The sequence below is a fragment of the Pipistrellus hanaki genome, assembly GCF_964339955.1.
Source record: "Pipistrellus hanaki genome assembly, chromosome: 3".
Taxonomy (NCBI): Eukaryota; Metazoa; Chordata; class Mammalia; order Chiroptera; family Vespertilionidae; genus Pipistrellus; species Pipistrellus hanaki.
This window is the reverse complement of record NC_140505.1, coordinates 15,322,984-15,348,779: the sequence shown is the minus strand read 5'-3', so window position 1 is coordinate 15,348,779 and position 25,796 is coordinate 15,322,984. Positions and strand designations below refer to the sequence as shown.

The 25,796-nt window shown below is 41.2% G+C and overlaps 1 protein-coding gene across 5 annotated transcripts in view; it reads right to left on the bottom strand.

The window, feature by feature from the left end:
* WRN (WRN RecQ like helicase) overlaps nt 1-25,544 on the bottom strand; it is a gene marked incomplete at its 5' end in the record, with an annotated part of 118,594 nt that extends 93,050 nt beyond the window's left edge. For 2 of the 5 annotated variants that reach the window (XM_084877027.1, XM_084877028.1), the window contains 3 exons: nt 103-215; nt 1,173-1,289; nt 24,744-25,544. In XM_084877027.1, the coding sequence (XP_084733153.1) occupies nt 103-215; nt 1,173-1,289; nt 24,744-25,544 (1,031 nt within the window). Of the gene's footprint in view, nt 1-102; nt 216-1,172; nt 1,290-6,890; nt 6,937-23,276; nt 23,468-24,743 lie in introns of those variants that run through there. The other 3 variants (XM_084877030.1, XM_084877029.1, XM_084877031.1) reach the window with 3 other exon arrangements.
* Between the last annotated feature and the right edge of the window lie 252 nt (nt 25,545-25,796).

The following is a 25,796-nucleotide window of genomic DNA, read 5'->3' as shown; positions in this document are numbered from 1 at the left end:
TTTAATTCAGTAACTTTAAGTTTTTACTTAAAAAAGAATTGAAACTTATTAGTGATATTCTACATGTATAAATAATTATCCATTGGAAACAAAGTCTCTTACCTTATATCTTCTGACAGGAAAGAACAATCACTAGGTTCATAACTGTATACAATGGATCCAGTGAATTCCAAGTACGGGAGGTCATCTTCAAAAACGCTCTTCTGAATAAACGCCTTGAGTTAAACAAAATTCCGAAAAGGAGCAAATAAAGTTCACATTAAATAATAAATGTTCATTGAAATAATAAAGCTCCCTGAAACATCCAAATTAGTTCTAAGTTTTAATAACTAATACTTTATAGCCTAATGAAGTCATAAAGACAATGTAACAAAGATAAAGCCATCCACTGTAAGGTTATTTTTATAGCAAGTGTATTTGCAAACTTCTAATGCTATTTCCATAAAAGCACTTATTTTATTGATTTTTTCTGTAATTATATTAGTACTAGAGGTCCAGTACACGAATTTGTGCACCAGTGGTGGGGGGGGTCCCCTCAGCCTGGCCAGCAATTGGGGCTGATCGGGGCTGTCTCACCCAGTCCCAATCAGGCCAATGGGGGCTGGCCGTCTAGGGAGGGACCAGGGGAGAGCTCCAGGGCGTGTCCAGCCCTCTCGCCCAGTCCCAACGGGCTGAACCCCAGCAGCAAGTTAACCTACCAGTCAGAGCATCTGCCCCCTGGTGGTCAGTGTACATCACAGTGACTGGTCAAGCAGTCGACCAAACAGTCAACACTTAGCATATTTTATTCTATAGGATTCTAGATGTAATAATGCCATAAAATGCTAAAAACTGGTTGGTGGGTATTATATGTATGAGGACCTAAATTTGCTCAACCATAAAAATTCAGCAAAGTAAGTACTGTCTAAATTATCTGAATTGCAACAAACTAGTAAGGTCAACCATGCAAACCAGATAAAAAATGGAAAGTACAGAGTAAGAATTCTCATTTTGTAAACCCAAGTGAAAGGTAATCTCATTCACTCATTCAATGACTAGATTCTTGTTCATTTACACAATAGCTACTCTAACTTAAATAATGACCTGAAGTTTAAAAAAGGACTGATTGACTCTCTTTACAGTCAGGTTTACATAAATTTCCCATCTGAAGGAAAAACTGATGAACTGCATACCTTTCCTTCTTCTACAGCACACCTCTTATTCTGCGTAGACATCCACTCAGGAAGTTTCCGCTGCTGTAAAGTTTCCAGTTGTTTCTCATTCATCTTTAAAAGGTTTTGTTGCAAAATCTGAAAAACAATTACTCTGTGAATAAATAAATACAATCTCAGAGAGAGGCCTGTCGCTATACTCAAGAACCAAACAACACATACATAGAGTCAGTTATAGCATGTGGGCCTGAATCGGGAATAAAAAAGAAAGATTCAGTATGTCAGATCTAATAAGTATACATTTGTCATTTCTTCTTTTTAAAATAAATGAGCTGGTTTAACTGACTTCTGAAAGTTCTAGCAATTTCAAAATCTTACTCTATGATTTTGATTCTTTCAAAGTATAATCTTTATCTCATTAATAATGAGAATCCTTGGATGTATAAATTGCTATAATTTTTTTTTACTTCTTTAATTTTCTTATCAACTGACCTAAGATCTAAATAAACTCAGCAAACAGATTTGTTCACAAGTCTACTTGAAAAGAAATTCTGAGACAAATAACAGCTTTTCTATATTAAGGTGTTTTCTTTTTTTCTTATGCTCTTGGCCTAGCAGGTGAACAAGTTTCCCTAAGAATAAGAGTTCCCTGAATGATATTTTTAAAAAACCTGTTATTAGCCTTGAGGGTTCCTCAATGTAAGTGGAACTTCAAGAATGGTTACAGAAAACAATGAATAAGAGAACCATACATATTCACTTTGTTAAATGTAAAATGGATCCATGCAGTCATGTAACTTAAATTGAAGCAGCCTTAATTCTTTTTTTTTAAAACACTATTTTTTTTTAAATATATTTTATTGATTTTGTACAGAGAGGAAGGGAGAGAGATAGAGAGTTAGAAACATCGATGAGAGAGAGTCATTGATCAGCTGCCTCTTGCACACCCCCCACCAGGGATATGCCCGCAACCAAGGTACATGCCCTTGACCGGAATCGAACCCGGGTCCCTTCAGTCCCCAAGCCAACGCTCTATCCATTGAGCCAAACCGGTTTTGGCTGAAGCAGCCTTAATTCTTAATAAAATTTTTCAAGTCCCAACCATTTCAAATTTCTATTAAAGGGGCAGCAGCTTTGAGCATACACCTACTGATTCTTTTGATAAAATATGAGACTGATTTGAAATAAAACAACTAGTATTTTTTAAGGATAGGTATTATTTAGGGATAGCCTGTCATCCCTATTGATATTTAGCATTATAAACTCTGAAGAAATTAAACAATATCCAACAAGTATCCATTTTAATTGCTCATTTTCCTAAGCATAAACCCCAAAGCTGAGAATACTGAAAATTTATGGAAGGAAAAAATTTAAAGATTACTTTAGCAAAATTTTCCATATAGAACAAATTTCACCACTCTCATGCATTGGGAGGGAATGGGTTAATAGCAGACTAGTAGCTTACACTCCCTACAAGGTAAAGAAAAAATAAAAGACCTCAACCAGCCCAGGTATGTTAGAGCATGATCCTGATAAACCAAGGTTGCAGTTAAGATTTCAGGTCAGAACATACATAAAAATCAACCAGTGAATGCATAAATAAGTGGAATAGCAAATCGATGTGTCTCTCTTCTCCCTCTCCCTCGCCTTCTCCTTCTCCCCCTCCCCCTCCTCCTCCCCCTCCCCCTCCCCCTCCCGCTCCCCTCTCCTCCCCTCCTCTCTCTCTCTCTCTCTCTCTCTCTCTCTCTCTCTCTCTCCTACATTTGCACCTCCCTCCCTCCCTCTCTCTCTCTCTCTCTCTCTCTCTCTCTCTCTCTCTCTCTCTCTCCCCCCCCTCCCTCCCTCCTTCTTTCCCTCCCTTCTTCCCTTCTTCCCTCCTTCCCTCCTCCATGTCCTCCCTTCCTCCTTTCATCCCCCCTCCCTCCCTCATTCCTACTCTAAAAATCAATGGAAAAAATAACCTTGGGTTTGGCTTAACAGCAATAACAAAATAAAACAAACAAAAAACACAGGAGATCCCAAAACCTAAGTAAGTTCCTTGGTGCAATTTTTTTGCACACATTGCTCAAAACTGTTATTACAAAATCATAACATGTCCTAATGCATAAGAAAATAAAATTTTTAGAATCTCTCTAACCACTGGGTTTCCTCCAAAAAAAAGGAATATTCCATCTGTACTTGGTGCTTGCCTGTATTCTTTAAATCATTAGCAAAGTTTGGTATTGGGTAAAATCTATGATTCACCAAATCAGAACTGACAACTCACATCGTGGGTGTTACCACATGCATTATATGTAATAAGATAAAATATGTAAAAATGTATATGCTTTATTCACTGCAAAGCATTATACAAATCTTAGTAGTTATTCTTGAGTTTTATTTCCCACAAATGAAAACCCTTGACAGGATAATCAAAAGTTGATCCTCAAGTGAGTGTTTTGTGTGTGTGTGTGCATATGTGGTCTGTTCTTAATCTTAAAATATATTTTATAAAGCTGGAAAACAAATTTTTGCTACACAGAGTAGATCATTTGCAAAACTGCCAGAAAATTGAGATTTCTGCAAATAATACACAAAGCTATAAAAACAAGCTATAAAATCTTGGAATTCTGTAATTAATTAATTCACACTGCCAAAACAAAAATAAACTTTAATAACTCTTCCCTGTAGCCACTTACAATGCTAAAATCATTTTAATTCAAAATGTCTAATTTTCAGATGTAAATATTCTCTTTTGCACATAAAATGCTGTCTAGATGCTTCCAGGCAAAAAAACTGAAAGTAAACTTCTGTACAAATCTAACATCTTTGTCAAGTTTACTTAGATCTTAGAACAGATAAAAGGCATAAAGAAAATTAAAGCCATAGAATAATTTGCAATAAGGAAATTCTTCAACATACATGAATATTTTTAATCATTGATCAGATAAAGATTTTTCTTGGAAGGGCTAAGTCACTGAACAATATAATTTTTATTTATATACTTACCTGTTACATTGTTGAGTATAACTTTGACATATCTTTTTCTAAAATCAATTCTTATCATTTCATAATACTTCACGTTGTACTGTTAAAGGATTTTAAATTCCTCTTTGAAGTAAATAAAGTGTTTTGATTTGCTTTGCTCTTTCCTGGAATCATCTTGCCTATCCATCTAACACAATCTGCCACTTTTCAACCTTTATCACTTTTTTAAAGACTGTCTTTAAACATCATACACCTAGAATTTTTGTTATTTTTTTCTGTGTTTTTTTGAATAGCCCAATTTGTTTCTTTTTTTTTTTTTAATATATTTTATTGATTTTGTACAGAGAGGAAGGGAGAGAGATAGAGAGCTAGAAACATCGATGAGAGAGAGTCATCGATCAGCTGCCTCTTGCACACCCCCTACTGGGGATATGCCCCCAACCAAGGTACATGCCCTTGACCGGAATCAAACCTGGGTCCCTTCAGTCCCCAAGCCGACGCTCTATCCATTGAGCCAAACCGGTCTCGGCATGAATAGCCCAATTTGAACATGTCTGTCTTTCAACGGGGAAATTCATCTCATTCACAATTAGTGTAAGAACTTGAGTTTTCCCTTTCATCTTACTTTGAATGGTATTCACCTTACTTTCTTCAGTTTCCTTTTATTCTTTTTCTATTTTTTTTCTGACTGGATGAAATTGTTATTCATACTCTTCCCCCCATTGTCAGTGTTAAAATTTCACTTTTTCCATCCTACTATTACTGTACTATCTCAACAAAATAACGAAACTAAATCCCTTCCCCACTGAGACCCTACATTTGCACCATCCCTCTCTGCCCAACAAGGCAAAACTCTTAAAATGTTTTCACTTCCTTACCCTATTAACTGTTCTTTGATGTGTGGCTAGTTTTCTTAATATTGTTCATATAATCCAAGAATCCTTACTATTTTCTAAGCTCCTATGTTATAAATCTCACCATCCATTTAAGTATAAATGTATATGTAAATTTAAATATAAACCTCAATGTACTAGTATATATTGCTTACTATATATACTACTTTCCTCTTCCCTTTTTCTTGCCCTTTCTTGAATATCTCTTCTGACTTTTTCAATTTTTTTCAATTATTTTCTTAAGATGAAATATGAAAGTAATAAACTCTGATCCCTGCATATGTAAAAATGTGTTTTTTCCAATAGGAGAATGATGCATTAGCTCAATGTAGCAGTCTTTCAGTTGTTTGTGGATGTTTTAACATCTTCTATCCTTTAATGTTAAAGTATAATAAGAAGTCCATTGTTACCCTGGCTGGGTGGTTTGGTTGGTTGGAGCATCGTCCCAAACACCAAAAAAAAAGTTGTAGGTTCAATTCCTGGTCAGGGCATACGGTTGCGGGTTCGATCCCCAGTCTGGGTGCATATGGGAGGCACTCTATCAATATGTCTCTCTAGCATCAATGCCTCTCCCCCGTCCGCACCTTTCCCTTCTTCTCCCTCTCTAAAATCAATAAAAAAAACATATCCTCAGGTGAAGATTTTTAAAAAGTCCACTGTTTTTCTGATGCTTTTTTCAGTTGTGAATAATCTCTTTCCATCCGGGAGCTGGAAAGACTCTTAAGGATTTCTATGTTTAAAGTTTTTAAGTCTATTCTCCTTGGGATTGGTGGGTCCTTGGGAAGAACTCCTTGCAAAATCTTTTCTTAAGATCAGAAAAGTCTCCCCTTGCTATGGATTGAACCGTATCCCTCCCCCAAAAAAAGATATGTTGGCGTTCTAAACCTCAGTATCTCAGAATGTGATTTACTCTGAGGATGGAGCCTTTATAGAGGTAATCAAATTTAAATGAAGTCATTAGTGGTTTCTAATTCAAAATGAGTGGTGTCCTTATAAAAAGGAAATTTGGACACAGAGATGGACATGCATAGAGGGAAGCTGATATGAAAAAAGACATGGAGGAGACAATCAGCTACAAGCCAAGGAAAGAAGGCTGAAATAGATCCTTCCCTCAGAGTCCTCAGAAAGAACCAACTCTACCAACAACTCCAAACTGTGAGACAATCAATTTCTAAGTCACCCAGTTTGTGGTAATTATGGCAGCTGTAGCAAACTACCCCTATTACTATTATAAGTTAATCAACTGCCATATCTATTCTTCTATTTCCTTTTACAGCTTTCCTCACATGCTAGTGAATTTTTCCCTGCATAAATTTCTTTTCCTAGTCCCTATTTTTTCCTTCCTGACTACCACCTCTTTAATTTTGTTCTGTATTTTAAGATACTTCTTGCACTTAATTTGCAAGATGTTAATTTCACTCTCAGCAGTGACACTCCTCTTTGTTTGTCAACAGGATTTTTATAATGTCAAGATCTTGACTATTTTAGAAAGTTTCTTTGTCCTCTAGTTGAGTCTCCCTAAATGTGCTTATTATTTCCTTCTTTTGCAAAAACTATAATCTAAATAGTTCAAAGAACTGTCTGAATAGGAGTTTCCTATTCTGTACGTTCTATGGTTGTTTCCACTGATACTAGATTCCTTAGGTCTGTGGTCAGCAAACTTTGGCCCCTTGAGTGTGGCTCCTCCACAAAATACCACGGCCTGGGAGAGTCAATTTTGAAGAAGTGGTGTTAGAAGAAGTTTAAGTTTAAAAAATATGGCTCTCACAAGAAATTTCAATTGTTGTACTGTTGATATTTGGCTCTGTTGACTAATGAGTTTGCCGACCACCGCCCTAGGTGAACTATTATTTCACTTGGCCTGTATAACTCTATTTACCATCAGCGGTCATCAGCTCTCAGCATCCCTCAGGAAATCCATCCCCCTGCAAAAAGCGGACCAAGAAATTATGTTTCCTACTGAAGCATCAGGAGGCTATTTCTCTATTCACAGGTCTCCAAAGGTGCAGTCTCGAGGTCTCTCCCACCAGCACATTGAGCCCCTCAGTACAATTCCTCTGGAAGTCCTCTGACAGGAATGATCAAGTAAGCTTCCTAGGAACAACCAGCTGCTCAGTTCACTCAACAAACATTTATTTATAGTTTTCATCTAGAGTTTTTGGCCATATTTGTTCTACAACATTTATTCTACTGAGTAATTCATTTAGGAATTACGTTTTAATTCCTTTCCTATTCTCCAATCTTCCTTTCCCACCATTTTCAGTTCTTATATAAACATTGAGTGCTATTGCATCCACTGATAAAACTTATAGGGACTTCATTAAATTATTTTTGTTTGCAAATTATTTTTTAATCAAGGGTCAACTATTCACCTTAGTGAGCTTGATATCTGTTGATTTTCTTCAAATACACGACTCAATTGCCTACTTGATTTATAAATGAAGGTCTTACCAGGAGTCGACATGTTCTAATTCATGGCACATTAAGAAAATGAATATATTTTTATGGCACACTGGGAAGGGCAACTAGGAATGTCATATAAATTTTTGTAAAAACTTTTATTATATCTCCTTTATAAAATTTTCAAACTCTTTAAATAAAAAACTTGAGATTGTTTAGATGAACACAACTTTTGTATCTTAGTTTTTATGCTTAAAAGGGCTACACACAACTCCTAAGACTTTTTAACATTCTCTTATTATTCTATATAGCAACCATGGCAAAGAAGCTTTATTAGTACAAGTAGAAGCAAAAGGCAAGAGAGAAGGCGGCTTTGCTCCAATACAATGGAAACTCCTTTTTCATGATTAACCAGCCTTCCAACAATTCAATCTCTTTAAATTGTACTTCAAGAGTGCTAAAATCTTTAAATTTAATAGCTTCTCCCTTTCTTCTGAGAAGTATGTTAATTCCTTCTGATGATGTAAGTAGGCTTTGAATACAAATCAATTTTTTTATATATCAAGTATTTCAATATATTGCTAAAGCTCTGTCTCAGGCACACACTGACTTCACTTTCATTAATTCTTCTTTAGGATTCAAATAATACCCATTAAACACCACTTCTAAAACTATTTTAACTTGCTCTCTCAAAGCTGAAATATTACTCTGAACCCATAAACTTTGTCAGTACACGTTAATTCATATCCACATGATCACTGCACTCTTAAATTAATTCAAGTGCTCAAAATGTCAGTTAAGAATATCGTTTTTTGAAGCCAATAACTATACTTCAACAATCTGCAAAGTAAGAATCATTCACACAGAGTAATTTCAATTTTTCTTTTTAGTTTATAAATCTTCCTTTGGACTATCAACACAATTTAGCAATGAAATAACTAATCACATTTATTCACCTAATGCTGAAAGAAGGCACTGTAGCATCTTGGATTTCATGAGGCTCACCAATTTTATGACATCATTGAACGTGGAATTCAGAATTACAGGACATTTTTGCCCTAACCGGTTTGGCTCAGTGGATAAAGCGTCGGCCTGCAGGCTGAAAGGTCCCAGGTTTGATTACGGTCAAGGGCATATACTTTGGTTGCGGGCACATCCTCAGTAGGGGGTGTGCAGGGAGCAGCTGATTGATGTTTCTCTCTCATCAATGTTTCTAACTCTCTATCCTCCTCCCTTCCTCTCTGTAAAAAAAAAATCAATAAAACATACAAGAAAAACAGAATTACAGGAAATTTTAATATTACAAGAGCTTCTCTGTGAATAAGATAATATATCAGTTTTTTTAGATTGAACTTAATGTAAAGCCTTTATACCTTCCTGTTACTACCAATTCCCAACCTCCACCATTCCATTATACTGTATCTTGTATGTTTCAAAACATTCATTATCTTCACTTTGAATATTGCATCAGCTGTTGATTTTGGAACTTCTCTACCAAATAAATAATGTTGTTTCAGGTGCTTTTTCTTCAAGAATTCTATTCAGCCTTCTAATTAAGGGCCACTGCCAATACTTATGAATTCACATCTATGATGATCACCTTTTGAATTAAACAATGTTTTGGATTAGTATCGTCTTTGTGAGATAGGCCAGTAAGCCTGGACAAATGGAACAGGGAAACTGAGGCAGACAGCTGAACAGACTAGCAGAGCAATTTACAGCAGGTACAGAAGGTCATCTCCCTGTAATAATATCTAGGCCTCAGCTGTATTTCAGCCCCAGACCCAGGAAAGCAGCAAAACCAGGTGGGGCCACGAGGGGCAGCTGCAATGACTAAGACCCCCTGCCCTACACTGACCGATCAGTGGAAAACAGGGTCCTGGGAACCACACCTAGAGAACTGCTTAATATTCTGCTAATACCCTCCCCTGAGATTCCTTCCTGAGAGATAAAACCTCAAGACAAAGGACCCAGACCCAGCTCATGCTCACCCTCTGGGGAGCACCCCCAACCTCACCATTCCCTTCCCCCTTTTCTCTCACTTTTCCCCTCGTAGGCATGCATCTCCTAAACCCTACGGGACCCTATGAGACTTGCGACCTGGGGAGCAATGGGCAGAGGCAACTCCTTGCAGGCTAGTCCAATGAACCTGTTTCCAAGGCCCCCTGTTCTCTGACTTCCCAGAGAGCTAGGGCAGTCCAGACTCGGTTCTCCTGTTGCTTCTTCTATGCTAAGCCCCTCTCCCCTTTTTCTTAATTCTTTATTGTTTAAAGTATTACATATAGTATTACATATGCCTCCCTTTTTCCCCATTGACCTCTCTCTGGCCACCCCCAACCCTTTGCTCATGCCTGCACCCTCCGGGTTATCTGTGTCCATCTAAGCCGTTTCTTGTTTTACATCCCCAGCTTCAATGAATGTCCCCTCATAGTCAGTCATCGGACTCGTGTTGTGAAATTTTTCCTCCATGAAGTCAAGAACCTACACGCTACCAACTGGTCCTAAGCAGACCCCCCAAGGGCCATGTCCCCTTTCTGATAATATTAGGTCTTTGACAAATCTTCAACACATTTAATAAAATAATTGAAATGGCAATTTTTCCATTTTCTTTTCCTCACTGCTCTCAAACAGAGTTCCATACAGGCAGGAGCAAAGAACAGTGAGGTAGATATCTGGGCTTTACTAATTGTGCAGTCTTGTAACTAGCTTCTTTTTAAATATAAATATTTTATTATTGATTTCAGAGAGGAAAGGAGAGGGAGAGAGATATATCAATAGAAACATCAATGATGAGAGAGAATCATTGATCAGCTGCCTCCTGCATGCTCCCTACTGGGGACTGAGCCAGAAATCCTGACCAGAAATTGAATCCTGGTTCCTAGCTTGACATTCAACACTGAGCCACACCAGCCAAGCCAACGCCTATATTTTCTTTATTGAATCAATTGAATTATATATGTTCAACTATTAATTATTTTTAGATATAAGCACTAGTTCTTTAAATTCTAAAGTCAAACATATAATGAATTCTATCAAATTCAGGTTTGACAAATTGTCACATCGAACACTCATAATAATTAAAAATTAAACAACAAGCAAAAAAACTAACAAAATTGTTTTCCATAGAGAACACTAAATATCATAAAAATAATAATCAGCTAACACTCATGCTCTTTTCTATCTTAACATTATAATTATGAAAATTAAGACAAAGTTAAGATAATCTTATGTACACAAACACATATAAATTTCCTTATTAAATAACATATACATATACAATTAATGTAATAATTAGAGAGGAAATTATTTAACAGGAAAATTCAGGAGTATTACTCCTGTTATAGCCACAATACAACTCTTTTTTACCATGTTTAGTATGCATAGCCACACTTGTTTCTGAATTCAAGTAGTTTATGAAGGATCAAATATAATTCTGCCGATTATAAATCTCTGAATGTTTATTTTATAAAATGTTTTATATGTTTGAGAGCTCTAAGAATATATGCAACCATCAAAATCTTGCTAAATTACTTGCAACCTATATCACTATGCTGCAGAACAAATTGAAAGCCACCAACTCTGCTCCAGCTGTCTCTTGAAAGTCAGAATGAGCCCAGTGTTGCTAGACCTTCCAATTTTTCAACAGAAGACAAAGGACTACATGTTACTATGCTATCTTCCATTTGATATCAAGTTCAGAGTCTCCACCTCTCAATTAATAACCTCTGCTTTGGACAGATCAATCCCAAAAGCTGGTGTGGGTATCCCTAAAAATATTTTAAGTCAATACCCTTCACAAATCATTCTCTGAGTGAAGCACTTGGGCACAGTTTTGTGGGTCCACTACAGAATGAGTGGATCTTCAGAATGGAGCCTATCTCCTTCAACCCCACCCCATCCACTCTGAGCCTACGGTGTCATCTCACCAAGGCCTGGAGCATTACTTCACTCTATGGCCCTGAGAATCAAGCTAGCAGTGCCCACCCAGCAAAGTATTTACTTTCCCAGGCTGCAGAATTGTGACTAAAAACCATGAACCCAGAGTAGGTCACTGGCCCAATTCTTCAAGTCCCTCTACTATCAGTATCAACCATAAGCGTTAACAGTCAAATTTTTTAAAGACTGGTTTGATGGTCTAGTACAAAAATTAGTATATCTATGCAGAACCCAGGCTAAATGCAATGAAAGCCATCTTCCTCATGAAGGCAGGCCAAGGAAGTATGTTCATGTAATACAAAGATTTCTCTCAAAGTACTTCTCCAGTTTTTTATTCCATTTTACCCATAGTTTTATTTTTAAGAATCTTACAAAAATAAACAGCATTTCCCAGAAAGATTTCTAACAAGGATGGTCATCCATATTATATATAATAATATTTAAAATATACATCATATAATATTTAAATATAAAATATACATTAAATATATAAAATATATATTTAAAATGTAATATACATGTATAATAATAAAAGGTTGACAACAAAGAAAAAATGATTAAATAAATTATCCCGTAAAATAGAATGCTGTGCAGTTATTAAAAACATGTTGTTATAATTTATCAAGTGAAAAAAGCAAGTTAGACTAATTTTAAAAAATAAATGTATTTGTATATGTACATATATTACATAATGTATAATTATATTTAAAAATATACCATCTATTTGTAAAGGTCTGGAGAAATATACACCATAATATTAATGGTTATCCCACAACTACAGATGCTTTTTAATTTTCTTCTTTATACTTTTCTACATATTCCAAATTTTCTATAAGGAAATGTGTTACTTAGTAGTGGGAGTGGGATATGCCAGTAAAAGAGGGAAAGATTTTTCTTCAATGAACAATCAAGGCTACATTTTTTTTATACTACAGAATAAGAGTGAGCAAACTTTTTCTCCAAAGGGCCAGTCAGTAAATATTCTAGACTTCATAGATAAATTGTCTCTGTCACTACTACTCAACTCTGTCATTGTAACACAAAAGCCATGAATGACACCTGAATAAGCACAGCTATATTCTAATAAACTTTATAGATAGTGAAACATAGATTTAAATAAGTTCTTTCATTTTTTTTTTTTTTTTAGCCACTTAAAAATATAAAAATCATTTAGCTCATAATCAGTACAAAATCAAGCAGCCAATCAAATGTGGCCCACTGGCCAGTTTGCCAATTGCTGCTAGAGAACATAGACAAAATGCTCTAAGACTGGAAAATGTCCAATGCTGCTGCTAATAACAACCCACTATAACTAGTTTTTAATAACCATAATACATTCTTAAGATCCTATCTAATAAAAGAGTAACATGCAAATTGACCATCACTCCAACACAAGATGGCTGCAACCATGTGGTTAAAGATGGCTGCCCCCATGTGGACACAAGATGGCTGTCACAAGATGACCAGCAGGGGAGGGCAGTTAGGAGGGATCAGACCAGCAGGGGAGGGCAGTTAGAGGTGACCAGGCCTGCAGGGGAGCAGTTAGACATCAATCAGGTTGGCAGGGAAGTGTTTAGGAGGTGATCAGGCTGGCCGGCAGAAGCGGTTAGGGGAAATCAGGAAGGAAGGGAGGCGAGCTGTTGAGAGCCAGCAGTCCTGGATTATGAGAGGGATGTCCGACTGCCCGTTTAGGCCTGATGCTAAATGGGCAGTCGGACATCCCTCGAGGGGTCCCAGATTGGAGAGGGTGCAGGCTAGGCTGAGGGACACCCCCCATGCACGAATTCCGTGCACCGGCCTCTAGTATTTAATAAAGATACAACTTTTTAATAAAGCCTTTTTAAAGAATAGTTGCAAAATGAACCTTATGATAGCTAGTAAATTAGTGGGCTTGTTATAGGCTTAGTAATATTAGTCAATTATATATGAAGAGTTTATCTGCCAAAATTATAGCATATTTCGAAAGAACTTCATCTTAAGTGTTTTTCTTTGATAGTAAAACAAGCTGTCTACTGAAGGCACTTCTAGTTCATGTCAAAAGAAATCACACCAGTAAAATTTAAGTTAGAACAACATTAGGAAAATTAAGACCAATTACATTCCAAATTAACTAAGAAGTGGTAGCTTTCTAATAATCTAGCTTTTAAAACATACTCTCGACTTCATTCTAAAAGACTAGAAATTCAACTCAAGAGCACAACACTTTTCCACTTAGAATGGTATTATCTTCTAAAGAGCAGACAGACTGCCCTAGCTGGTTTGGCTCAGTGGATAGAGCATCGGCCTGCAGAATGAAGGGTCCCACGTTCGATTCCAGTCAAGAGCACATGCCTGGGTTATGGGCTTGATACCCAGTGGGGGGCATGCAGGAGGCAGCCAATCAATGATTCTCTTTCATCATTGATGTTTCTATCTCTCTCTCCCTCTCCCTGCCTCTCTAAAATAAATAAATAAATAAATAAATAAATGTTTCTAAAAAAATAATAATGAAGAGTGGACAGACTTAACACCAGTCTCAAGAGAAAATTGGGTTCAGTGGATTAAGTAAGAGATTTCATTGTACCTAAAACCTCTAAGGTAAGGGAATTAATACCTATTTTTACACAGTAACTGACTTGCCTAATTTCTTGAGGGCTAAACTGAATAAAGTATCCCAACCGTTCTGAAATGCATCTCAAAAAAAGAAAGAAAATCACTCTGGTAAATTCAATGGCACATACAAATAATGATTTCAAGTCCAGGACAAAATTATCAGTAACTAGTTCAATGCTGCAATTTTATACTCCCCAGGGATTCAACAAAGGGAAGACAGACACATGCCCATGTACTTCCTGGTCAATCACGCCCAGTGGCAGAGATGGTTTTGACAGAACGGGTGTGGCCACAAGCAGGAGAACATTTGGGAATGCATAATCCCCTAAGCAAGCAAGTTTCCTCTCTGGAGACTCTTGTTCCTCTGGGCCCTGCTGGTTCTCTTGGATTGGCCTCTGTAGCCCATGGCCACTCGGGCCCCACACAAAGGACTAATGGGCTGCAGCGGGAAAACAAGCTAGGCTAGCCTCATGCGAACTGGACCCGGCTCAAGGGAAAGGAATCTCTGGACGATGGCTCTGATTTTAGCTCTACGGAAGCCCTAGCTACAGGTCTTCTATGACTGGACTAAGGGAAATGGGACTTTGGAAACACAGAGATGAAAAACTTTCTACTACAATATGTCTCACGCTCCCATGGGGGCCTCTGGAAATGCTTACTCCAGGGGTATTGCAAAAACCCTACTGGAGCAATCGGGGAAGACAAGGCCTCTCCTCTCCTGTAGCATATGCATACACATAACCTATACTTTATTATAGAAGATATAATTTTTTAATATATATATTTTATTGGTTTTTTACTGAGAGGAAGGGAGAGGGATAGAGAGCTAGAAACATCGATGAGAGAGAAACATCGACCAGCTGCCTCCTGCACACCTCCTACCAGGGATGGGCCCGCAACCAATGTACATGTCCTTCACCGGAATCAAACCTGGGACCTTTCAGTCCGCAGGCCGACACTCTATCCACTGAGCCAAACCGGTTTCAGCAGATATAATTTTTTTTTTAACTGATAGCTCCTACAGTTCACTCAGACATCCTCTTTCCTTCTTTAGCTCTGCTCTCTACTGACTCCTTGATAAAGTTCTTCCCTCCCTCCCTCCTTCTTAAGGCTTCCATTGGGGAAGGGGGGGGAGGGGCATTAACCCCCAGCCCAGGGCTCAGCCCCCGCCAGGTGTTCCCTGCCCCTCCTTCCCCAGCCTCCAGGACGCCATCCTGCTCCCATGACCTGCCTGGGACACCTGACCCTGCAAGGGTGGCCGAGGCCTGCATGGCCGGGCGCAGCTGCTGCAGCAAAGCAGGAGCACCTCTGCCCAGAATGCCTGACCGGCCACCACTTTGTCCTGGACCCTTGGGTGCCTCCCCGCCAACGGCCTGCTCTGTGGCCACCGCCTTCCTCCTGCGTCTGGGCAGGGTTCCCACACTGGCCCTCGCCGCCCCTCCCCGCTGCAATCGCCACCCCCTCTCGTGTGCAGCCCCACGTTTCCTTCGCTTTTCCATTCCCGTGTCTTTTTCTTGTTCTCTTTCTGTATTTCTGTTTCTCCTCTAGGCCTGTCTGCATGCAGGCCTGCCTTCCTCTCTCTCTCCTTTCTTATCCCCTCCTATCCTATCCTATCCTATCCTATCTTATCCTACCCTTGCAGCTGCCTGAGCAGAGGGCAGGGACCAGCCTGCTGGCCTGGTCATGATGTTATGGTGCAATGGATAATTTGCATATTTGTCTATTACTAGTATAGATACATAATTTGTACTAATAAATATAAATAAAAAATGTGTGTTAATGAAGCCAACTGAAATAAAGTGTAAATGGAACCAACCAAATAAATACAATAAAATGCCATAAAAATGCTAGCAACAAGGAAAAAAAGAAAGCCTCTGTCCATGCTGTGTCATTATGAGGAGCCGCACTGCCCACAAACCAGAACGGGACTTGACCTGAACTGAATCCATAGCACAGTGAAGTGCTTTATAACTGAATTTCACTGTCCAACTGAATAATTCATTATATTTAATGAATTTCCTCTGTTCTGTAAGGAACTACAGCCAGTCAGCAAAATCAACCATTATAAACTGGGAAACTGCAGAGAAAGTTTTCAAGTAAGTCCATTTAAAACTTGCTTAGTCTGCCTGTTTTCCCTCTTATATTTATTACTGTTAGTTCCTATGGCTTGAGATGAAATTTTATAGGACTCGTTATCAAGTGGACATTAATGATTGCCTACACAACATCCATTCCATCCTACACCCTTTTTGACTGTGACATAAACTTAACTCAGACAATGACCAGTTACCCACAAAGCCAGTGACAGTGAGAAGAGCTGCCCCACTCCAAACTCCTGTGGTAAACCCAGCGGGACTAAAGGTAACCCGTTCCCCTTGCCACAACGGTGACTCAGAAACTCAGAAACCGGTTTGGCTCAGGGGATAGAGCATCAGCCCGCGGACTGAAAGGTCCCAGGTTCGATTCTGGTCGACGGCATGTACCTTGGTTGGGGGCATATCCCCAGTGGGAGGTGTGCAAGAGGCAGCTGATCGATACTTCTCTCTCTTCGATGTTTCTAGCTCTCTATCCCTCTCTCTTCCTCTCTGTAAAAAATCAATAAAATAGATTTTAACAAAAAAGAAAGAAAGAAAGAAAGAAAGAAAGAAAGAAAGAAAGAAAGAAAGAAAGAAAGAAAGAAAAGAAAAGAAACTCAGGCCTAAACTAAGGCATTCCCCTGGATTTGGTTTAAGAAAAAAATATATAATTTAATTCAAGGCAATGACCGGACAGGGGTGTTTGGGGGAGGGGGAGTGTCTGAAAATGGCACTGTCTTGCTCTTATAAGAAAGCTCCCAAATGAGATGCCCTCTGTTTAAGGTGAAGCCACCGCGATGGAAGTCAGCCTGAGGACAAAGCCAGCACACTGAAGGCAAAGATGAGAAATGAATCTCAATCAATGGACTAGACCAGTCTTCAAGTCAGTTCTACCTCAGCCTTCAAGTTACATTTTAATAACAAATTACCTTATCTTCTAAGCCTGTTTGAATCAAGTTCTGTGCTTGTATTGTAACTAATACACAAACATAAATAAAAATGAAATTATGTGGTGAATCCTCTTCTTCCTTTAATCCCTTATCTTATATAATGAAAGGGTAATATGCAAATCAACTGAATGGCAGAACAACCGGTCGTTATGATGTGCACTGACCACCAGGGGGCAGACACTCAATGCAGGCGCTGCCTCCCAGGTGGTCAGTGCGCTCCCACAGGGGGAACACCACTCTGCCAGAAGCCAGGCTGATGTCTAGCGAGCGCAGTGGCAATGGCAGGAGGCTGGGCTGAAGGGACCACCCCCCCATAGTGCACAAATGTCATGCACTGGGCCTCTAGTCTTAAATATATTATAATGATAAGCAAAATAGCCACTTCAAGTTACAATTATAAAGTTTTCATAATTTCATACTTTAAAAGCCTTTTTAAATAAAAATCAAAATAAGATTAAATAGCAATTAAACAGAAAATTATAACAACTAAAGGGGAGTGAGAGATATTTAACTTTCAGATGCAAAGTTCTTCATTGGGTTAAAATTCAGCATTGCCAGGTAGAAGGAAAAATGTATAAATTTTACAGTAAGACCAAGTGAAGTGTGGGAGGACAAGTGGAAGATAAAAATGGAGACTGGGTGAAAAAGAAGTTGGAAAATTAATACACAATTCTAAAAGTAATCATAAATTTAGCCAATAAAGTTCTTCCATAAGAACTTCTAATACAATCTTTTCAGACAGGGCAAATTTATGTAAAATTAAAAAAGAAAAAAAAAAAACAGCAATTTTATGAGACCTCCAAGAAGGCAAATGTTATCTTCTAGTTCAATTATCTTTCTGCTGTACTTCAGTGCCTTCGGTTTATGAATGAACAGCAAAAGCACATCAGGTGCCAATCAATGGAAGATGTCTCATGCTTGTAACATCCAAATTTCCAGGAGAAGCAACAAAGCTCTGATATTGTTTCCAATGGCTTCTAGTTCTCCTACCATAGATCAGGAAGTTCCCATACTTCTATCTTCTTAGCCTCAGAAAGACCTAAGGAGCGGGTGAATCCCTGCCTGCCCCTGCAGAGCTAGCCTATCAGACCAATGGTGGAAGAGACCAGAAAAATGCAGGGACAAAAACACTGGAGTCAGAAAGAAACATAGGCTTGAAGTAGGCACAGGATGGAAGGTCACTGGTTTCACTTATTAGGGGAAGAATGTGAAATTATTCCAATTTCTTATTTCTTATAAAGAAGTTATTCAAAAATCATCCTCTTTCTTAATCCTTCTCTATATTAAGCATTTTATCAAAAAAAAAAAAAAAAAAAAAGAAGAAGAAGAAGACAATCACCTTTAAAAGAAGGTGACTGCTATCACTAACCAGTTTTTATAAGAGATAAGCTTAACTTTTACCAAACAGCTAGTCTCCTAAAATAAATAATTTTTCCCCAGGAACTCTTTGAGGGCAGGTAATTTATCTACTTGATTAAAATCAGCAAATATTTCTGAGATGACCAGATTCAAGATGAACATATCCAAATTAGGTACATTTTTTATCTGAGCCAAAATCTATTAGAAAATATAACTAACATATCTAAATTCAGTAACAAAAAAAAATGACAACCTACTGAGAAATAAGCCTAAGGTAAAATGTATAAGAACCATCTTTAAAGCTAGAAAAGTTTACTAAGACATCAACAAATAGCTAGATAAGATATACTCAGTTCCTGGACACGTAGTCCCAAAATTGTAAATATATTAATTAAGTCAATACACTGAAGAAGCAATACCAAGAAGAACTGTTAGCAGGATTTTCATGAAACCACACAAGTTTCTATTTCAGTTCACTGGAAAGAGAAAATGTTCAGAACTGTAAATATTTTTTGAAAAATAAAACCAATAAGGGAAACTTACTCTACCAAATATAAAACAGCACAAAAACAACAGTAATCGAAATAGAGTGTAACTGGAGATACAGTGCTTAACTTGAGCTATAAATCAATGGAATAAAAAAATTCCATGTCCAGAAATAGATCCATGTAAATATAGAAATTTGACACATGATAAAGGGAGCATTTCTAATCTTTAAGAAAGAACAAAGTATTCAATAAATGAGTCCAACAAAACTGTCTACAGTTCCAATAAACCATTATCAGTGAAAATTAAATAGATTCATCATCTACAATTTTTGCAAGAGAACAGAAACTGCCTCACCATTTTCAAAGATGTCTGGTAGAAGTTATCAAAATTTTAATATTAGCACATCCTTCAAGCCAGTAGTTATATCTATCCTATAGAAGTACATGTACATATATGCACAAAGATGTAAATAAAGGATGTGCATCAAGCTTGTCAAACTCGAAGCCGGCAGCCCGCCAGCAGCGAGTCTGACATGCTTGATATACATTATGATAGCTGTAATATAAAAATTCTAGAAGCAATTAGTACAGTAAATTAATAGTTAAATTAACAATGACACATCCATCACATGGCATAATAAATAGTAAAAGAATAAAATACAACTATACGTACCAGGATGATAAATTCTGTACATACTGTATGTGCTAAGTGAAACGGGAAAACTAAGTGTGAGTAATAGTTGCCATTTCAATTTTTAAAAATGAAATTCTGTGTCTATGTAAATGCAAAGAACAATCCAAGAGGATTCATATCAGTTAATAGGGGCCCTTAGAGGGGAAAAAATAGAATTGAGATCAGGTATATGAAGGGAGAGTTTTAATAGTCTATAGTGTCTTGTGTGTTTTTGTCTCAATAAACAAGACCTCTCTCTCTCTCTCTCTCTCTCTCTCTCTCTCTCTCTCTCTCTCTCTCTCTCCCCCCCCCCACCCCCACCCCCCCTTTCTCTGTCCCTCCCGGTTTACCCGTACCTCTTTTTTTCAACCTGAGAGTAATCTGAAGGGCCTCTGTAAATCATGAAGGTAAAGTGACTTATAGTTTTCCAATTTGGGATCCTAGAATAAACAGAGTCTCTCTGTTTTAATAAAATTAAAAATGAGAGGGGCAAAAAGAGGCTGACTACCTTAACACTAGGAAAAAAGTAACAAACTCATTCTGCAGTCCCCACCTCAGACCCTCAAGGCCTAAGGGCAAGGCATTTTGAATAGCATGAACTAAACACCAGTACCAGGAACTAAACCCAATAGTTTGAAAGCCAATAGGGAAATAACATTCCCATTGCCACAGGGCTGTTTCAGGGATAAGAGCTACAATCCAAGTCTCAGTTTTCTCCTCTCCATTTCCTGTCCCTGATTACTAGATCCTAGGTGGTCCAATTGCAGCAAAGCTCAGGATTCTCCTTCCGATGGGATTCTCCTTCCAAGGGAAAGAATGCTTTTGCTCCTGCTATATGTAAAGAAAGACATAGCATGGGCGCTGGCGCACAGTCATCTTACAAACACACAAGAAAACAACCTGAAGAAAAAGACCTCATGCCTTCTTCATGGAAAAGGGCCAACCACAGGGCCAGAAAAACAGAACTCTGAACTTGCCTGAAGGTTACTCTACCTCAGAATGTGTCAATTAACTAGACTAATAAATAACCTTATATTGCTAAAGCCAGTTTAATTTGGTTTTTCCATTAATTGCATTGAAAGCATCCCTGTTGATGGTAGAATGGGATGAGTAACACCTAATGCCAATTCTTGACCTGTTTTTCTGAAACCTGTACAGAATTCCATTTTCTTTATCTATCTGTATTGATATTATACCCCCTACTGATATTGATATCCCTATTGAATATTAACTATTTCCTACAGATGACAGGTTGCGTGCAAATTTTATCACAAATAATGTTCAATGAACACCCTTGTGCGCGCCTTCAGACATTCATATTATTATTTCTATAGGACAGATTCCTAAATATTAAATTACTAGGAATTACTGCTTGCCTTCTCACCAGCAAATTTTTCACAACCCTGAGAGATAAGGCAAGCCAAAGAAGAAGCCTACACAGGAAACCAAGAAAGCTGCATTATAAGCATTTGGTGAAGAAATTCAAAGTGACAACTAAGAAAAGAAGCCTTGCCCTAACCGGTTTGGCTCAGTGGATAGAGCATTGGGCTGTGGACTGAAAGGTCCCAGGTTTGATTCTGGTCAAGGGCATGTACCTTGGTTGCGGGCATATCCCCAGTAGAAAGTGTGCAAGAGGCAGCTGATCGATGTTTCTCTCTCACTGATGTTTCTAACTCTCTATCCCTCTCCCTTCCTCATTAAAATATATTTAAATAAAAAGAAAAAAGAAGCCTTATGTCACCTGCCACTGTTACAAGAGCACTTTTGTCAAAGGACAAAAGCCCTTGAAGGGTTTATGAGTTGACTATGAGATACCATGTAACCATATATAACTCAATACCTAACTTTCCAATGTTAGGTATAGATCAAGCTGATGGTTTTTGACTTGGGTGTTAACGGACCATTATCATTATCACCATCACCATCAATATTATAGACATTTATATCTATATCCTATGTTTTTTTACTCTTTTTACTTACCCAATGGGTCACAACATTTGGTGCACAATATTTGAGAGTGTCCCTGTTTTCTGACTAGCTCTCCTCCAATACTCTTACCTACCCCTTGCTCCACTCATCTGTTCACGTGAGGATATCATGTCACTATCATTGACTGAATCCTTCCATAATCTCAGTTCCAAGCATCTCACCTTCCAATCATCATCCTCTACTATTTTTCAAGTTCATTCCCTCTAGAAACTCAACTCAAACAATCTTTTGATCCAACTGGGACCTACGTATACTCCAATGATGCTAGTACCTTTTCACTCTGCTCACCCTGGATAGTCTTTATTTCCTCCTTGACCAATTTTGTGGGGTTTTTCCCCCCAATTACAGTTGACATTCAATATTGTTTTATTAGTTTCAGGTGTTAGACATAACTTTACCTTTTTCACCCAGCCCTACTTCCTCCTCCCTTCTAGCAACCATCAGCTTGTTTCTGTTTTGTTTGTTCATTTATTTTGTTCTTTAGATTCCAGTGGTAAGTGAAATTATCCGGTATTTGTCTTTCTCTGACTTCACTTAGCATAATACCCTCTAGGTCCACCCATGTTTTCACAAATGGTAAAATTTAATTCTTTTTATGGCCAAGTAATATTCCATTACAAATATGTACTACATCTTCTTTACCCAGTCATCTTTCCCTAGACCAGTGGTCGGCAAACTCCGATATCAAAGGGATTAAAAGGTACAAATTGGTTGGTTGTTACAGAATAGTCATGATGAGAATGTAAAGCACAGTATAGGGAATACAACCCATTACATGATAATAACTATGTATGGTGTCAGATGACGACTGGATTTATCGTGAAGATCAATTAGTAAGTTAAAGAATCACAGGGGTGCACACCCAAAACTAATATTGTATGTAATACTGTGTCAAATGTAATTGAAAAAAAAAAGACATTTAAAAAACACCTTAAAGACTGGGTGATTTCAACTTTTAAAAAATCCAACATAGCCAATACCGGTTTGGCTCAGTGGATAGAGCGTCAGCCTGGGGACTGAAGGGTCCCGGGTTCGATTTTGGTCAAGTGCATATACCTTGGTTGCGGGCACATCCCCATAGGGGGTGTGCAAGAGGCAGCTGGTCAATGATTCTCTCTCATGGATGTTTCTAGCTCTCTATCCCTCTCTCTTCCTCTCTGTAAAAAAAAATCAATAAAATATATTTTTTTAAAAATCCAACATAGTGGACACCGGTTTGGCTCAGTGGATAGAGCGTCGGCCTGAGGACTGAAGGGTCCCAGGTTCGATTCCAGTCAAGGGCATGTATCTTGGGCACATCTCCAATAGGGGGTGTGCAAGAGGCAGCTGATCGATGATTCTCTCTCATCGATGTTTCTAACTATCCCTCTCTCTTCCTCTCTGTAAAGTCAGTAAAATATATATATTTTTTAAATATCCAACATAATTTTGCTCAATTACACATAGCAAGTTATTTCTCTTGACTTTGTTGTGTAAATGTGGAGTGGCTCAATTTCTAGAGCAGTCAAGGCCCAATGGTAAAGCCATGATAATCCCTTGGGCCACCAGTTGCACAAGCTGGTGGCTGAAGGGGCAGGGAAGCGCCCCCTGTTTGACCACCTGCAGCTCCGGGAAGGCCTGCAGGCGGCCGGGGCTGTTTCCGGGGTGCTGGGGAGGAGAACAGAGACTCCGTGTCAGAGGAATCACCCGCACCCCTCCCAGAGGCCTGCTCTGCGGGACCGAGCGCCTCCAGCGTGGGAGCAGGCTGGAGTTACGCCCCCGCTTCTGCAGCTGGCGAAGGCAGGGGCGGGGGGCACACGTTACCGGAGAAGCAGCAGTTCAACGGGCCTTCTTCAGCTGGATGACGTGGGGAGCGCCACAACGGCACGGCCAGGAACCCATGGCATCCAGGAGAGGCACCGACTCAACACTTGATTCCCGCGCTTCGGATCGGACGCTGGAGCGCCGAGGCGCACACTCCACAGGGCGCCGGGAGACCCACCCCTTCCTCTGGAGCCCGCCCCGCCCCCGGCGCCGCGCCGCGCCGCGCCACGCCGCGGGGTGGCAGCCCTCCAATCACCGCGCTGCTGGCGAGGAGTTGCGCATGCGCGGGGGCTGTCGCTGCCGCTGAGCACTCTGGGAATTGAAGTCCCTGTGCCGGTGCCGGGCGCCTCGGGAATCCTGCATCCCGGCGGCGGCACCTGGACTCGTCTGAATACTCTCGCCACCCCAGCCCTCATTACCATCTTCCCGCCTGCCCCGTGCCCTCGCCCTCGCTCGCTGGGCTTCCGTCAGGGGGGCGCGCCCCAAGGGAGGACGCGAGATCCCCTCTTCCCATCCATCAGCGAGCTGTGCTGGAGGAGGCGGGGTCCACTGCCCGCCCCCCGCCGCCACCCTCCCCGCCTCCCACCCCCCTCCCCGGTGCGTGTCGGGCCGGTGCCCGGAGACAGGCGGCGGCGGCGGCGGCGGCCCCCGCAGCGGCCGCAGGAGGGGCAGCGGCGGCGGCGGTGGGCGCCGCGGGCGATGCCCCTGCCCCGCTGCTCCGGCGGGGGGCGGTGCGATCGGCGGCGGCGGCGGCGGCGGCGGGCGAGCAGGCGGGGGGCGGCGGCGGCTGCAGAGGGGCCGAGAGCTGGCGGCGGCGGCGGCGGTCCTGAAGGGCATCGGCGGCGACGGCGGTGATGGCGGTGATGATGTGAGTGTCTGCAGGCTGGGGACCCCCCCCCCCCTCCGCCCGGGGCTGGCGAGCCCGAGCCCAGCGCCCGGCCGCGAGCGGGGAGCTCCGGGAGGCCGGGGCCGGCGGAGGGATGCTGCGCGCGGTGCAGAACCGGGGATGCCGCCCGGGGATGCCGCCGCCGCCGCCGCCGCCGCCGACCCTCCGGCTGGGCGCCCTGGGAGCCCAGCCCTGAGTGTGGGGGGGACATGGGGGGTCCCAGGCGGAGGCGGGGGCAGCCCAGGCCGAGGAGGAGGGGGGCGCCTGCGATTGTTCTCAACACCCTTCCCCCACCCCGCCCCGTGTGTGTGTCTGTTTGTCACTTGCAGCTGAAGATGGAAAGAGCCAGGCGCAGGGGAGGCGGCGGCGGCGGCGGCCGCGGTGGCCGCGGAGGCAAGCACGTAGGCGGGGGCTCGGGCCTCGGCAAGAGCAGACTGTACCCCCAGGCCCAGCACCCCCACTACCCGCACTACGCGGCGCTGGCCGCCTCTCACCAGCCCGGGGGGCCCGGGGCCGGGGCCGCGGCCGAGATCCAGGAGCTGGCCTCCAAGCGGGTGGACATCCAGAAGAAGAGGTTCTACCTGGACGTGAAGCAGAGCTCGCGGGGCCGCTTCCTCAAGATCGCCGAGGTGTGGGTGGGGCGGGGCCGGCAGGACAACATCCGGAAGAGCAAGCTGACCCTGTCGCTGTCGGTGGCGGCGGAGCTCAAGGACTGCCTCGGGGACTTCATCGAGCACTACGCCCACCTGGGCCTCAAGGGCCACCCGCGGCCGGAGCCCGGCCCCGCGGGCAAGGAGCAGGGCTCGCGGCGGCGGCAGAAGCACCTGCACCACCACGCGGCGCCCTCCCCGCCCGCGTCCGTGGGCTCCGAGGAGCATCCGCACAGCGTCCTCAAGACGGACTTCATCGAGAGGGACAATCGCAAGTATTACCTGGACCTCAAGGAGAACCAGCGCGGCCGCTTCCTGAGGATCCGGCAGACCCTGCTGCGGGGCGCCGGCATGATGGGCTACTTCGGCCACCACCAGGGCCTGGGCCAGGAGCAGACCATCGTCCTCCCGGCCCAGGGCATGATCGAGTTCCGCGATGCGCTGGTCCAGCTCATCGAAGACTACGGCGAAGGGGACATCGAGGAAGAGCGAAGAGGAGGAGGGGACGACGAGGATGACCCGCTGGAGCTCCCCGAGGGGACCTCCTTCCGAGTGGACAATAAGAGGTTCTACTTTGATGTGGGCTCTAATAAGTATGGCATTTTCCTGAAGGTAAGTGAGGTGAGGCCGCCTTACCGTAACACGATCACGGTTCCCTTCAAAGCGTGGACGAGGTTCGGGGAGAATTTTATCAAGTACGAAGAGGAGATGAGGAAAATATGCAACAGCCATCATAAGGACAAGAAAGTGGATGGCAGAAGGGCCAGTGGGGAAGAGCAAGAATGCCTCGACTAGAAGTGAAGTGTGAACTCCATCAGGCAAAAAAAAAAAAAAAAATTTTTTTAAATCATACATTGGCCTAACAAAGTACTGATCCGTAATCATTTGAAGAAGTTTTTTTCTCCTTTTTTTTTTTTTTTTTTTTTTTGGCCCTTTGTTCTTAGTGATACTTCTCTATAGTTTCTACTTCAAGGAGTCCGATTC